This window comes from Phyllobates terribilis, unplaced genomic scaffold, assembly GCF_046119375.1.
Source record: "Phyllobates terribilis strain yellow unplaced genomic scaffold, ASM4611937v1 Scaffold_9__5_contigs__length_417890890, whole genome shotgun sequence".
Lineage (NCBI taxonomy): Eukaryota > Metazoa > Chordata > Amphibia > Anura > Dendrobatidae > Phyllobates > Phyllobates terribilis.
The window spans coordinates 59218636-59235382 of NW_027362769.1; the positions used below are offsets into that span (position 1 = coordinate 59218636).

The 16747-nt window shown below is 48.7% G+C and overlaps 1 protein-coding gene across 1 annotated transcript in view; it reads left to right on the forward strand.

Moving 5' to 3' along the window:
• The first annotated feature begins 483 nt into the window (after positions 1 to 483).
• The window catches only part of PLCL1 (phospholipase C like 1 (inactive)), a 397791-nt gene continuing 381527 nt past the window's right edge, over positions 484 to 16747 (forward strand). The window contains exon 1 of the mRNA XM_073646527.1: positions 484 to 840. Coding sequence (XP_073502628.1) covers positions 706 to 840 — 135 coding nt within the window. The 5' untranslated portion in view covers positions 484 to 705. The remainder of the gene's footprint in view (positions 841 to 16747) is intronic.

Below are 16747 nucleotides of genomic sequence, written 5' to 3' on the forward strand. Positions count from 1 at the left end.
TGGTAATATCGTATCTTACAGCCATAACTAGCACTGTTATTGATCACTGATTATACTGTGTGACATTATTCAGGTGATGCTATGTATGAAATCATCACACACATCACTTATAATGATGGACACAGCCATCCTGAGGTTCTAATGTTCTCGCTGTTGTCGATCAGTGACATGTGACGGTATCACTGGCAGAACATGGTCCGGCTTCTCTTTCCATGGAAGCCGGCTTGATATATGTTTCAGCACCTCTAGGACAAAGGATGCCGGCGCCCAGGAGCGCCCTGCACGGAGCAGGATGTCACTCAGCCCCCCGAGCACGCCCGATCCCTCCTTCACAACAACCCCCCTCCCATGCACATGGAGCTGTCACAGGACAGCACCGCCCACCGAAGTCAGCCGGCCAATCAGCGGCGTACATAACCACAGCCCAATACTACTCCGCATCTCAGCAGCCAATCGGAGCAAAGCTCATGAACAGGTCAACCAATCACGGTCAGGCCTGCCTCCCCGGGTTCGCCCAGCTGTGCCCGGCTACCTCATGCGGTGCTAGGTTGGCTCCCACTTCCACACATCGGAGTCTCCTTCAGTTTTTGTGTGTGACTGTCAGCGCCATGCAGCCCTGAGACAACGGCGCCGCCGCCCGTCACTGCTGCCACTCTTGTCTGAGAAGAGCCCCTGGGGAATGGAAGTTATACGGCTGTGAGAGCCATGGCAGAGGGGCCAGACGGGGCTTGTGAGCTGTGCCCGGAGCATGGCCGGGGCAGGGAACGGAGGAGCGGGGTGACTGAGCTCAGCCTGATGGAAGCAGCCAAGGCGGCACCCAGGAGGAGCAGCATCATCAAGGTGAGTGCCCTGTGTGCCATCAGCAGCGCCATCACCTGCCCACCCATTACCCATCCCCGAGTCACAAGAGGCACTGCACTGGGGGTAGTAGTCCTTGTTCTGTCTCACAATGCTGGGAATAGCGGTCCCTGTATGGGATATAGCTGTATACAGTGGTAGTCAGGGTTACTGTGCATCCGTGTGACTGCCCTCAGCCACTGGGCATGATAGGGGTAGTAGTCCCTGTTCTGTCTGACAATGCTGAGAATAGCTGCCTCTGTATGATCTCTATAGCGGTATACAGTGGTACTCAGGGTTACTGTGCATCAGTGTGACTGTCCTCACCCACTGGGTACTGCACTGGGCATGATAGGGGTAGTAGTCCCTGTTCTGTCTGACAATAATGGGAATAGCAGTATGTGATATAGCTGTATACAGTAGTAAATGGGACTTCTGATTGGCATGGTAATTATTACAGCATCTGTAATGTAGAGTAGGGAGGTGGCAGCGCCCATAGACCCCGGATTTGCTTACAGAGCAGTGAAGTTTGTTCCTCTTCTTGGCAGCCGTCACCTTACAGTGTATGTAGTGACAGTGCTATAGATATGACTACTGATAACAAGGGAGGAAAGCATTCAGCAGTTAACACTACAGGTGGACATGGAGATTACGGGTGGGCACTGCACATGGTGCACATAGCATGGTACAGGAATTTTTATTTTAATAGGTCTTCTGAATCGACTCTACAAGCATTTGGCTGTTATTCTCATGGATGTCTCATTCCCTTTGAAGGTCACACAGTATAAAGCACAGTTATTGGTAAAGAGATTGGCATAGCTGGCATAACAGCTCATGCCACATAATAGACTTCACCCCATAAGCAGAGCTCAGATTGGTTGAGAGATCAGTCCGCAAATGCGAAACAACTTAGGAGACCGATGCCAACTTCTGTGCCCTGAGTATGGTGCACCCCAAATAAAGGTGCCTACTTTTCTGCTTGATTGATCTCAACGCTTCTTCTGAGTGAATAGGTGAATCTCAGTGGGTCACTATGCGCCTCCAGCCTTTCCACCGTATGTGAGCAATAGCACTGGATTCTGGCATCAGTTGGCACTGCCAGCCCTTATACTGAAAGTAAGCAACAATACTAGAGGCAGATAGGTGTCAGCATGCACCACCAGCCAGTCTACCATTTGTGTGGAGTGGCAGGGCATACCATGGGTGCTAGTGAAGGGGCCTTAGCTAGGGTAAGTAGGAACAAGGACAGGGCAGAGAACTAAGCTGTTGCACTAGCTGCTCCGCTGCTAGTGCAAATGTAATTACTACGGAGTGGGAAAAATAGATTTTCCTCAATTTATCAAGCTTCCAAACTCCTGTAAACACATTTCTTACATTTGTATATACATGGTTACTGGTGTTAAAGGGGTATTGCAGATTTTAAGAGGGTTATAAAAGATTTATATACCGTATATTTTTTCTAACCACAGGGAATACCAATATAGGTAAATAGATAGATTTGAAGATAGATAGATAGATAGATAGATAGAGATGGATTGATAGATTACAAGACTCCCCAGTGATCCCTGTTGGCCTTTGTTTACTTTTCTGCAGTGATCACATGCTGCAGATTCACGTGACCTCTGCAGCCAATCATTGCCTTTATGCATAGCAAGCATAAAAGTGCTACACTAGTAATGAACTGCTACTGTCACCTGGATACACAGCACCTAGCAGCTACAGTAAAGAAAAAACGATTGGCACATTTGAATTTAACTGATGGGTAAAGTAAAAGGTATTTTTTAAATCCCAAACAACCCCTTTAACGTTGAAGTTTGATCCATTTGCCAGCAGAAGTCCGGAGATTTTCCACTGTATGGTGAATTTGGTCATGGTATGTTTTTACCCTCCTCTACATCAGGGCTGAACATATAAAACAGGTGAACTTGGATATAGGTCTCTTTTTTGCAATCTACTAAATAACTATGTTCTGTTTCTTTTTTTGTGTTAGCCTGGATGTGCCAGTCTGTGTGCGGCATCCAGCTTACCCCACATGCCTGCCAGCTTCCTCCTCAGTGTTTGCTGTACAGGTTGGAGCTGTGCACGCCTGTTCGGGCACATAGTGTTACATGCTGTATGTGTTACCTGTCATGCATCAGATGGGATTATCATGGATGTGCATGTGTTCGTAGTCGTATAAAGCGATGATGGAAACCCCCTCTAAAGACTTGGCTGGATTTTCCCTTTAACCATGGGTGGTCCATGGCCCTATTGTAAAACTGTGCAGTGATCTAAAATCAGCTGGTATCAATTATACTGTAGAGCCGTGATCACAGCCGTCATCGCTCCATCTGTTTTGGAACTATAACTCCCAACTGGTCTTGTCTGTTGCTGAAACTTCAACAACACTGATGGGAGTTGTAGTTTCACAACAGTTGGCTAGCCATGGGATGCAGACCATTGTTATAAAGCTGATGATGCATTCCTAAAAAGTAAGTGGTTTCAGTTGTGTAATGACAGAAGCAACAATACATGAGTAACTGCTCATCAGTCTAAGAAATCTTCTGCTCCCCTTCTACTGTCTGTTGAAAAGTTTTCTGGGTTTGATATTAAAGGGGTTTTCCACTACTGTAGTATTGATAGCGTGTCTTTAGGAGGTAATCAATATCAGACCAGCTTACGTCCGACACCCGGCACCACCACCAGATCAGCTGTTATTAGCTCCTCCAGATGTAAACAATGAACTGGGCTGAACAGCACAGCTCCCTCTAACTGTTTAGTGTCTGCCCTCTGGTACTGCAAATCAGCTGCTAGTTAAAGGGGTTGTAAAACTAACAGGCAGGTAGTTGCTATCAGAGGCATCTACTTGGCGCCTCCTCGGAGTGGTCAGCGACCACTCCTTCCGGCTATTCAGCTGCTCCACGTCAACAGAGCAACTCTTCTTCTTCCGGGTTGCTCTGTTGACGGGGCGTGACTGCTGACATCTTGCTGATTGACAGCCGGCTCCCTGCAGCCTAATTGTGGGGAGCCGGCTGTCAATCAGCATGACGTTGACAGTCACGCCTCGTCAACAGAGCAGATCGGATGAGAAGCTGCTGTTCTGTCGACATGACATCAGCGGAAGTCTGCGACTGAGATCGGAGCCAGGCACAACAGGCAGGTAGTTAGCAACTACCTGCCTGTCAGTTCTTAAGCCCATATTAAGACAAATATATAGTTTTGGATAACCCCTTTAAATAGGGTGTCTGAACCCCACCAGTCTATTATTGATGACTTATCCTAAGGACAGATCAATACTCTCGTAGTGGAAGACCCCTTTAACTATGTGCAGGTGTTTTCACCAGTCATTTTCATAGGCTGCTAATATTGCAGTGCATCGATTTACTCTTAATGTTAATATCAGGTTTTGCTATATTAATTCTTTATTTTTTATATTCAACACTTTGAAAAGCAAACTATGTAATTCTGCATTGCAAACTTTTATGTAAAATAAATCTAGTGTTTTGTGTTCTCTGGAGGCGTTATTATAGTGAACTCATCTTGTGAGGTTCAGATGCATCAGAAATCTGCAGCACACCGCAAGCACGCAGCTTCCATAGTTGTACCACAGTTGTACCGCTAACTTTAGTTTTGTTTTGTCCTTGTTTCAAAAGTTTTCCAAGATGTGTTTATAAGCTGCACTATCCTCCCTGGCTGCAGCCAGCTCTGTTTTATCTACCTGATGGACTCCTTGTGTGTTTATTTTAAAGGGGGAATCCTATCACCTCATTTAGCTCCAATCCACAAAATAGATGTTAAATGTACGATCAGTGGGGGTCTGATTACTGTAACCCTCACTGATCCCAAATACAGAGGTCCCTGTGGGAGCAGTAGCTTGCATATGTGTCCTCTCCTCCATTCACCGTATGGTTGTGCGGTGGTGTGACTGCGTAACAACCAGTCACATACTGAGCGGAACGGTGGTGGGCCATCGCATGAACACAACTGGTCCATTCATTTGGGGAACTCGGGACCCCCTTTATCATAATTGTGGGGCTCTTACCACTAGACAGCCACTCCTATCTGATCATACCTATCCTGTGGATATGTTGATTGTGGGATAATACCTCTAACATTATATAGGGTTAAGGAGACAAGTAAATTGGGCAAAATTTTAGATTTTGACAGCAGGGACCTGTCCTGGTGGTGAGACCCTGACATCACATGTTCTGGCTGGCCCCAGTAGAAAATCTTTGATCCCTAATTGTGCTTCCCCAGTCCTTTTATTGAATGTGGGCGAGCGAGCTGGGTGTCCTAGGTCGTCATACTTAGCTATTGTTGCGAGCCGTGTCCTTGGTCTTCTGTTACAGATGACAATTTTATAAACAAAAATGTCATTGACTTCTGACCCCTGTGTGTTCACACTGGTGCAGAGTTGGCTGCGGTGGTGGAGAGCGGCTACAGGCGCTGCCTTGTTTGCTTGTAGCATTTACAAAGCTGTATACATAGAGCTATATGTAAGCTGTGGACCAGCTCATGGGAGCCGGGGCTTTAGTGCCCGAGGTCACATACTGCAGGACCTAAGTGCTGCAAAAAAACAGGTACGTGTCCAAGATATCTTTTTTGATGGTATAAATTTGAGCTATTTGGGATATATACAGTGTTTGTATAACATTATTGGTAATCATGTGTGCAATATGCAGTTATGTTAATTGGTCACTTCTAATACATCTTTAAAAGCTGTAAGACGTGACATTAGTTAGAGAAGTTAATAAATAATTTACTTTTTTTTTCTCTAAATTTGAAATTTAAGTATAAGCTAATCTGCAACACAAGCCCCATGGAGTAAGATGCGCCCCTTTGTCAAATCATAGACGGTCTATGCCTTGCAAACTGACATTTGTATCAGTTATGAACAGAAATTGGCGCTTTGTTCTGGAGACAGCACAACACCTGTCCATGGTTTGTAGCTGTCATTGCAGTTTAGCTCCAGTGAATTGAATGGGATTGCTCTGCTGTGCATCTGTGGACAGATGTGGCACGCTATTTCTGGAAGTAAGCAGCCATAGTTTCTAATCCTGGACAAATTGAAAATGCACGTTCATTTTGCAGGTGGCATGTTATAGAGCAGGAGCCACTGAGCAAATTGATACATTGTATTGTGGCAGAATATTTAGTATTAGTTCTCATGCAGATGAGCATATAAATTGGACATGTGCTGTCTGGTGTTTGATCGGATAGCACACGGACTGCACACTGACCCATGATATTAAATAGTGCTCTTCTCACCTTTTTTTCTACATACACTCGCACCGAGAAAACTATTGCAGTAGACGTTACTTTCTTCCAAGTCTTTGATGAGACTCATCCATTCAAGTCTATGGGTGCGTAAAAAAAAAAAGACAGATCCCACACATATGGCATAGATTTTTACAGCTACATTTAAACCTAGGAATTGTATTTGATCATGTATATTTTTAATGCAGTTGTATGAAAACAGATCGCACTTGGACGTCACACGGACGTAAAAAACGGACACACGGGTGAAAATTGGATGTAAATCAGAAAAAAATTGTCCAAGTTCTCTGGATGAAACCCAGACAATTTTTCTTCATACGCTCGTCAGCAGTCACTCTATCTCTGTGTATAGCCTGTAAGGGTAAGTATTTGCTGCAGACATATTTGCATCAAAAATGTGTCTTTTGGCAGGAAATATACAGCAAAAAAAAATTCTGTTGCGTTTTTGATACTTTTTTTTCCCATTCACTAAAATGAGTGGAAAATGTTACAAAAACGTTGAAATAATTGAAATCCTGCAGATTTGATGCTGCTTCAATTCATCAAGGAAAAAGCAAGCAGCGTGTGTAAATTTGTGCATGAGACTTCAGGAATCTCATTCACTTTGCTCGCACAGTAAAATGCTGTGTTTTTGCTGGAAAAAACGCGGGAATAATGTGGCAAAAATGTGATATGTGAACATACCCTGATCCTGTTTTTCTGGGCCTAGAAGTCCAGTGAGTAGTCTTGCTCCATGATTGACAGCTCACATGTGTGATTTTATATACAAAAATAACCGTCAGTTACCGATTAGGACCACCCACTGGACTCCTAGGATCACAAAGAGCAAATTACAAGCTGTACTGCCTCTTTTCCCTGTAACTCACACAGCCCTGCCGCTCTATAACCTGACAGCTAAATGCTTCAAGAATGGCTGTGTATTCAATGTGATGGCCCCTGTAAAGATAACCTGTCACCACAATTTTGCAATGTAAAGTAAAGGCATGGCTGTAATTGCGCTGTAATACTGATTAAATTGATACCTTTGGTAAAGAAATCCGCTCTGTGGTTCTTCTTTAATCACAATTTTTCTGCTAATTCGATTTTGGTGCACAGGGGCCGGACTGTGCACTGGGTCTTCTCCTCCTTGTCTGTGATTCTACGGCCTCTCCGTCTGCCTCCTGTCTGTGAATGACCGGCCTCCTATGTTTGAAATCTCAGCAGTGACCTGTCATTCACACACTGGAGGCAGGCGGAGGGGCCGGGGGATCCCAGACTGGAGGCAGGAGGAAGGGCCGGGGGAATCACAGAGTGGAGGCAGACGGAGGAGCCGGAGGATCACAGACTGGCGGCCGGTCGGAGGGGCCTGGGGATCCCAGACTGGAGGCAGGCGAAGGGGCTGGAGAATCACAGACTGGAGGCAGGCGGAGGGGCCGGGGGATCACAGAGTGGAGGCAGACGGAGGATCACAGACTGTCGGCCGGCCGGAGGGGCCTGGGAATCCCAGACTGGAGGCAGGTGAAGGGGCTGGAGAATCACAGACTGGAGGCAGGCGGAGGGGCCGGGGGATCACAGACAGTGAGGAGAGGACCCAGTGCACAGTCCGACCCCTGTGCACCGAAACCTAATTAGCAGAAAACTTCAAATGGTGATTAAAGAAGAACCACAAAGCTGATTTATTCACCAAAGGTATCAATTTATTCTGTGTGGCCATTACAGCCATGCCTTTACTTTACATTACAAAATCGTGCTGACAGGTTCTCTTTAATGAACGTGTAAGCAAACTTTGCCACATGTATTACAGTGTGGGCTCTGCAAAACCTGTCAGTATTGCTGGGAAGGGGGGGGTAGAATATTTCTGTATCCAATGTACAGCATGTAGCTTGGCATTTTATCACACCTAAATAATCCTGTAAAGAGCCGGAGACCAGCTATGCCATATACAGTGTGTACAGTGCCTATACAATGATGTGCATTGTACGTGTATAAAGGCTGTGCGACGTGGCAATAATCAGAGCTGTAAGTAAAGAATTTTCATAACTTTTTCTGTTTAGCTGTTAGATCACGGAATAAGCAGATCAGGCCAGATCCACTCACGCTAAACCCAATAAGATTAGCTTAGCAGAGCTGTCAGGTATGTGAGCGCAATTAAATTAATCAATAGCAGCTTTAGCGCGCGCTGTCATTGCTCCCGTGGGGGCAATAAACATTAGTGTAGGGGTTTTGCGGTGCTAGCAATGACCTTGCACTTCTACGTCTGAGGACGCGGAGAGAATTGGTCTGAGATGTTTCTACACATGAGCTTTGTGTACTGAATTAGGCACAATATTATGGCTGACCCATTGTCTTAGTGTAAACCTGATTCTTACAGATAATAACAAAGGTACACTGGGGACATATGTATCATACACAAGCCTGGTATATAAATGGCATCGGCATTGTGTGTAATTTTCCATGATGGATGATGGCTCGCAGCGTTGATGAGATACTGCAAACGCGAGAATTGTATGGGGTATAGATTTATTAGAGACCCCGATGGGCAGATGGAGAATTGTGCTCTGTCACATGTTCAGGACTGTTGTTCCAATTGTTATCGGAAGTAAATTTGATAGTGATCATTTTCCTTTCTGGCAGCTGGCACACATGGGAATAGTCAGGGTTAATGCGAGTGGCTTCTCAGGATATCGCTGGCAGGAACCCCAGGGCCCGATAGATCTCTCCACAATCTGAAATCACTGGGCAAGTTCCAGCAAAGTGCTACAAGATTGTTGGTATTGGATCCAGGAATAGAAAGTCACAGCAGACTATGTGGAGGTGTACGGCTTTGTCAAAGCCCTCTCTTGCTTCCATGGTTCCTCCCCCAGCCTCACCACCACCCTCTTCCTTCCAAAGCCTTTGCTTTCTCTGCACCCCTGGAGATTACAGCTGCTGACGGCTGCAACCGAGCTGTTATTTTCCTGATTACCATTATTATTTTCATACATTTATTTGCATACTCTCTGTTCCATATAGCGAGAGCGCTGTCAACGCAGAACCGCGGTTAACCCTCTCCTGCCTGGCCACGTTTTTACTGGTGCCGAGTTTTGATCCGAATACTAGATAGGTCTGATCTCTCAGTAATCGCTTTCTGTTCTCAGATGCAATGAGGGGGTTTAAAAGGCTCTTTTTTTTGGTGACCAAGATATTATCGGGTTTTCAGCGTGGTCCCCGGCTGCTTTTCCTTGCTGCTAATTGAATCCTCATGTAGTACTGTAAAAGCCTATAGAATTAGAGATCACAGTCACAGGCAGTTTTTTATTACATGTCTCTTTCCTGAAGGAACATTTTGTCACTTTTAGGGTCACTGCTAAATTTATTCCCACACTACAAGAGGCAGAAGTATGTATAGCCAGGAAGCTCTAGTTCATTTTGACATTAAAAAGAAATTTGCTAGATAATTGATAGTGCCGAGTACATTGTGGACACCAGTTATTTCTCTGAGCAGTCAATATTTGCCTATTCATTAGGACATATTTCTTACACAGTAATCAATCATGACGGTAATAAGAGTTACAGAAGATACATTAGACAAGATTACATCAACACAAGCTCTCTGTCAGTCCCATAGACAGTGAATGGAGCTGAGGTCGAGCATGTGCGCCTCCATTCAAGACCGGCTCTGGAGAGCCTTGTCCCCGGGTTACAGAGATCCGCTCTCAGGATCACTGAGCGTCCAGTCGGTTGGAAATTACTATCTTGGCTGAAAAGCATTTTTGCAAAACTGATAGAAATGAACTGGAGTATAAGTTGGCGTACATGCAACGTGCAGGAGCATGTTCACACTGGCCATTAAACAGACAAAACCTAAGATAGGTACAAAATTAACATATACCCTGCTGTAAGTAAGTGAAAAGCAATAGCGCATATAAATAACAAAGGGTACTTAGTAAACACTGTTTTTGATCAAAAAAGTCATAGAAGCCATCCCACCATCTACAAGGTGTACCCAATCGGGATGGTCCTAACCTCTAGTATTAAAACCTTACCATGTGTCAAAAATGACCTCAATCTCAATGAAAAGAATTTTTGCAGTACTTTTTATAAAAAAAAAAAACGTACCTATCACTCTTCCACACTTCTGGCTGTTTGGTCAATGACTAACTGCATCCATGATGTTTTGCCAGAGGTGGAGTAGACAGTGCCCAGGCGCTCTTCTTCCTCAGATGGAACATCACGGCTGCAGTCAGTCAGTGGCCGCTGATTGGCAACAGGAGCAAGGTCACCGGCCATAGATGCAGCCAGCATTGTGAAGGACCAGGAATAGTACTGCCAAACATTGACGTTTGCCTCTCATCAGTAGTCATTATTACAGCTGATCAACCAAGGTCAGACTAGTCCTATGATGCTTTTCTCCAAAGATCTCTGGACATTAAACGAAGGAACAGTTCTCCAAGTAAAAAATCATTAAATTTCAGATGCCTGGGAGATAATATCTATCGTAGTGTCCAGGTTATGAAGATGTTTTTTATAGGAAACCTATAAGATAAGGAAGCTGCTGCAGTATCTCCCACTCAGTATCTGAGGCCACGGCCCCACTATCAGTATTTGGTCTGTATTTGGTCAGCATTTTTCTCAGGAGTGGAAGCCAAAACCAGGTGAGGAACAATCAGAGAAAAGGTATAATAGAAACAAGTCACCAATTCTGTATTTATCACCCACTCCTGGTTTTGGCTCCCACTCCTGAGAAAAAATACTGACCAAATACTGATAGTGGGGCCATGGCCTAAAAATGAGACTCGTACTGTGAGACGGTAAGGTTAGCATCAGGGTTATAGTCCACATCTCCAGTAATCACCTGTATGACACTGATCCAGTAAGTAAAAAATGAATCCATGTCAAATGGATGGCTAGTTAATGGATCTACTTTCCACAGACTGCTGTGTAAAAAAACAAAAAAAATCCCGGTCCAGTTGCAATCTGTTTTTTTTTTTTTTTTTTTTTTTTTTTTGTTGAACAAAAATGTTGTGTCTGCACAACCTTTTTTGTCCTGCTAAGATTACTGCTGCAGGATCTATTTTAAACGGATGATTACTGGACATGTGAACTTAGCCCCTGATTGTTAAGACCTCTAATCAAAGTTGTTTTCTTAAAGGGATTGTCTGGCATTAGGGTACATGACGCGCCCCCTGGGCCAGTGTTGTTGGGGATACCCGGAGCCGGATCAGATGGGGGTTGTAGTCTCCGAGTGGCTGTGACCCGGTCCGTGCCCAGGGTGTCAAGCTCAGTGTGTGGCAGTCCTTATGATGTTACTAGATGTTCTTTTGTGTCGACTACGCCACCCGTTGAATTGCGGTCACTTCGGCCGCCGCTGCAGCAGGGTCCACTGAGGCTGATGGTGTTTGTGCAGCTTCGGTAGTATAACCCCCAACGGGAGGGGTATAGCCTCAGGGGGTCAGGTGCAGAGGATGGTGGTTGTGGAAGTGCAGGGATGATGGTAATCAGAGACAGAGTCGGGTTGTGCAGTTCAGGGTTCTTTACTTACTGCAGATGTTCCGGTCACTCCGGCCTTGAGTGACCACCCGAGCCGTGCTGCGTCCACCAGGTCCTGGACTCGGCCAACCCCCAAGTAGTTCTGGAGCGTGGTTCTGAGCTCCCGTTCTGACCTGTCCTCGTCTCTGGCCTTCCCCACCAGGGATCCACCTATGTCCGGCTCCCTCGGGCCTTCTGTTGGTAACCCTTGACTCTGGGTTCCCTGACCCTACGCGTGGTCTGCCTTCCGGGTGGATATGGTGGGTGGCCGTGGCAGATGCTGCCCACGGCCTCCGGTCTCTGGCTGAGGTATGCTGTAGCCCCCACCAGTTTGGGATCCGGTACCCTGTTGCCAACTCTTCACCCTGTGATTGTATTTGGGCTCTCAGAGTTCCTTCTTTCTCCCCCTCTGGGTCTTTCGTTCTCTCCTCTCTCACTCTGGGCCTGGGGCTGCTCTGCTCCTCTGCTTTCTTCCACTCCTCTGCAAAGACTGATGTCTCTCTGGCTCCTCACAGACTGACTGTGGCTGACTGACCCTGATCTTAGATGGTGCCCACCTTAAATACTCCCTCTATGTGTGAGCTCAGGTGACCAGCACCCAATGAGCTCCTATCTTTACCCAGGCTGCTCCCCCTATCTGCCCCTACACTACTGGGATGTACCACCCCCCTCCCACTCCAGCCAGGAACAGACTCGGTCGTACCTGCACATTTCTAAGTGGGAGTACCGTTGGTCTGTTCCTCGGAAATGGGATGTGTGTAGTGCATGCAGCTTTCTGAGCTCGGCTCCACACTCCATCCTTACCCGGGAGTGGAATATCACACCTCTGGGTTGAGGTGCAATACCCCTGTAGCAGCCGAATCCTCAGGGTGCTACATTCCCCCCTGGTAAATCACAGCACGTCCTCGGGCTGTAAGATATAAACAACATCCAAAACATACAATTTTTGCATAAACAACATAATAAAACATCATCATATATATCAGCAATAAAACTTTTTCATAAATAACATTCTTGTAAACATTCCTGTCTCTGGTTCCTCCGGTCACGGTGCAACTTGTGACCGGGTAAAATGCGACAGTCTCTTGAAGAAAATGGTTTTCCCATAAAACCAGTAGGGGGCGCTTTTAGGAAGCGCAACTAATTACAAGGGGAGGTATGGCCGCTCTCAGTCCTCGGTCAGTGGGAATAGGGATGACCGCTCTCAGTCCTCGGTCAGTGGGAATAGGGACACACGGGTTAACAGTTCAGTTCTCTGGTCCCAACGGGGACTATATTAGCAGCAACGGTTCACTGTGCCCCGACGGGCAACTATATACAGCTTCTACTCTGCTGTACTCAACGACGACGTCCTCCTGCTCTTTCTTTGTGGACAGTTTCAGTTTCAGACCCGTCCGGGTCCTCTTGCTCGATGGTCTCTGATAAAGCCCCATCCGTGCTGCATGTTGAATTTTATCACAGTCCCGGTGGAAGGGGGACCATGTGCTGCACGGGGATTCCTCCTGGTCCGGCTCTTCTGCTCCGCGCTCCTTATCTGCGCTTGCTGTTCCCGGACCCGCCTCTCTCTCCGCTCCCTCTCAAAGACCTCGAGCTGCTGGCGGCAGCACTCTGCACGCTCCGCTGCGGCTGCCCGAGTCTCCTGAGTGAACCCCATGAGATCTTCTCCGGTGGGGTCCCACTCAAACTGTGCCTCCTCTAGCGGGGGCGAGGTCCTCTTTACAGGCTTCGGAGCCGGAATCAGGGGCTCGCACATGGGCCTTGCTCTCTGGAGTTCCAGCTGAATGTACTCCTGGGGCCATATGAAGGGCTGCCCATCCGGGCACGTATGCTGGGCAAATAGATTTTCACCCAGGTGCGGCACTCTAGATGTTGAGGGCGCGTTGATGGTAGCGGCGCCCGGGTTGACCAGGCCTTGCGACCAGGCCTGGGGCACCTTAAAGGAAAAGGGCACCGTAAGAACGGCGGCGCCCGTGGTTACTCGGCCCTGCGACCAGGCCGGTGGCTCCGCGGAGGTAGGGGGCGCTGTTGGAATTGCGGCGCCCGGGTGTACTAGGCCTTGCGACCAGGCCGGTGGTATTTCCTGCTTGGCCACGCTCGAGGTCGAGGCGTGTGACGTCACAGGGGTCGCGGCCGCGGTTTCCGGTTGAGGCCTAGTCGGCGGCGGTGACGATGCAGCGACGGGCACGGCAGGGGGAATTTCGGGCTCTGCGACGGGGAGCTGGGGCAGGCACGCGGTTTCCCGGCTCGGGGTAGAGACGTCCCCTTTACCTGCCTCCGTCCGTTCAGCTCCCTTCTCGGCGCCGTCTCCTGCCTTCATTCCTCCTGCGCCATCCTCAGAGGCGGTCTGTCTCCTCGTCTCGGGTGGCGTGCTCCGCTGACGGGTTCTTGTCTGCTGGGCCATCTCACGGCTCCATTCCGCTAACGTCTCTCGCTGCACCCGGGCCATCCTCCGTGCGAGGCCCTCCAGCGCAGTCTGTGCACACTCCCGATCTCGGGGGAGCTGTGCCAAGACCTCCACTAAGCCCAGTGGGGTCGTTGCTTCTAGCAGGCTCCTGACCAACGGGTCGGTGCTGCTCTGCTCTCCTCCCGCTGTCTCCAGCCGGCCTTCTGGAATGGCGACCGGCAACAGGCTCCTGACCACTGGGTCGGTGCTGCCTGGAGTGGCGGCCCGCATCAGGCTCCTGACCGCTGGGTCGGTGCTGCCTGGCTCTCCCTCCATCTCCGGGTAGGCTCTCTCTGGACTCTCTTCCAGACATCTTGTCTCCGGGTGCGCTCTCTCCAGACTGCTCCAAGCGACACCCATCTTTGTTCTCTTCTTCTGTCTCCGCCCACATCGAGGGTGGTCCCGGGGCAACTTTGTGATTGTCAGTTCCAGGGGCAGTTCTCTCACGCTGATGGACACTTCCAGCATCACAGTCTCTGTTGGTGGGCGCGGTTTCCGCTTTTGGCGCCATTCTTCGACCTGGCCCACGATGGGAGGTGGCCTTTTGCCACCCTCTGGCACGCCCATAATGGCGTCCGCTCCCCCAAGGCGGGAAATCTTCGGAAATGGCGGGAATCGCTTCCCAGTGGCGGGAAACTCCATGGATGGCGGGAAAAAGCTGCAAATGGCGGACAACCGGCGGGAACCGACCTGTGATGGGGCCCGATGGCGGGGACCCTCCGGAACCGGCAGGAGACTTCTTTTTGAGGTAAACTTGTTCTTTTCTTCAGGCACGCAGTACCCGGTTGTTGCGGGCACGTAATCCTGCCGACTACGCCAAAGTTGACGCGCCCCCTGGGCCAGTGTTGTTGGGGATACCCGGAGCCGGATCAGATGGGGGTTGTAGTCTCCGAGTGGCTGTGACCCGGTCCGTGCCCAGGGTGTCAAGCTCAGTGTGTGGCAGTCCTTATGATGTTACTAGATGTTCTTTTGTGTCGACTACGCCACCCGTTGAATTGCGGTCACTTCGGCCGCCGCTGCAGCAGGGTCCACTGAGGCTGATGGTGTTTGTGCAGCTTCGGTAGTATAACCCCCAACGGGAGGGGTATAGCCTCAGGGGGTCAGGTGCAGAGGATGGTGGTTGTGGAAGTGCAGGGATGATGGTAATCAGAGACAGAGTCGGGTTGTGCAGTTCAGGGTTCTTTACTTACTGCAGATGTTCCGGTCACTCCGGCCTTGAGTGACCACCCGAGCCGTGCTGCGTCCACCAGGTCCTGGACTCGGCCAACCCCCAAGTAGTTCTGGAGCGTGGTTCTGAGCTCCCGTTCTGACCTGTCCTCGTCTCTGGCCTTCCCCACCAGGGATCCACCTATGTCCGGCTCCCTCGGGCCTTCTGTTGGTAACCCTTGACTCTGGGTTCCCTGACCCTACGCATGGTCTGCCTTCCGGGTGGATATGGTGGGTGGCCGTGGCAGATGCTGCCCACGGCCTCCGGTCTCTGGCTGAGGTATGCTGTAGCCCCCACCAGTTTGGGATCCGGTACCCTGTTGCCAACTCTTCACCCTGTGATTGTATTTGGGCTCTCAGAGTTCCTTCTTTCTCCCCCTCTGGGTCTTTCGTTCTCTCCTCTCTCACTCTGGGCCTGGGGCTGCTCTGCTCCTCTGCTTTCTTCCACTCCTCTGCAAAGACTGATGTCTCTCTGGCTCCTCACAGACTGACTGTGGCTGACTGACCCTGATCTTAGATGGTGCCCACCTTAAATACTCCCTCTATGTGTGAGCTCAGGTGACCAGCACCCAATGAGCTCCTATCTTTACCCAGGCTGCTCCCCCTATCTGCCCCTACACTACTGGGATGTACCACCCCCCTCCCACTCCAGCCAGGAACAGACTCGGTCGTACCTGCACATTTCTAAGTGGGAGTACCGTTGGTCTGTTCCTCGGAAATGGGATGTGTGTAGTGCATGCAGCTTTCTGAGCTCAGCTCCACACTCCATCCTTACCCGGGAGTGGAATATCACACCTCTGGGTTGAGGTGCAATACCCCTGTAGCAGCCGAATCCTCAGGGTGCTACATACAAGTCTGCAATCACTCTGTGACTGCAGACTTGTGAATCCTCACATCGTGTGCACTGCAAGTGTGAGGATTGTCTGGCGCTGGGAGCGGCGGACACTTGACTGCAATCATGCGATTTATATACATGCAGTCACGTGCCAACTAGACGTGCGCAGCCTTGCTCAATGCAAGTGAGGCCAGACACGTCTAGTTGGAATGTGGCCAGAAGTATGCAAATTGCCTACTCGTGGTCATATGACCGCCCTCTCCCAGTCCTGGCAACGAGGAATCGTCACAGCACATAGTGTATGCTCTTTGAGGATTCACAAGTCTGCAGTCACATAGAGAGACTCCAGACTTGTAACAGGGAGTTTTTAACTTGTAAGGTGTGAGTCACCAACACGATCCAGTCTCCATGGTGTTAATTGCTGCTTTCATGAATTGAGGTGAGATTTGTTGGCAAACTGCCAGGATAAAGATGTAATAGTGTAATTTGTGGATGATATGATGGGTAACTCTCCTCCTATATTTAGTAATAACTGTTACATAGGCAGAGAGACTTCCATCACTCCTCTTGAAAATCAGCTGTCTGGATCCATCTTGAACTTGGTGAATGAAAAAATTTTCAACGATTGATGATTGTGACCTAAAAAGATCACAGAATACCTTTAATTGCTGCCTCCCCCGGGA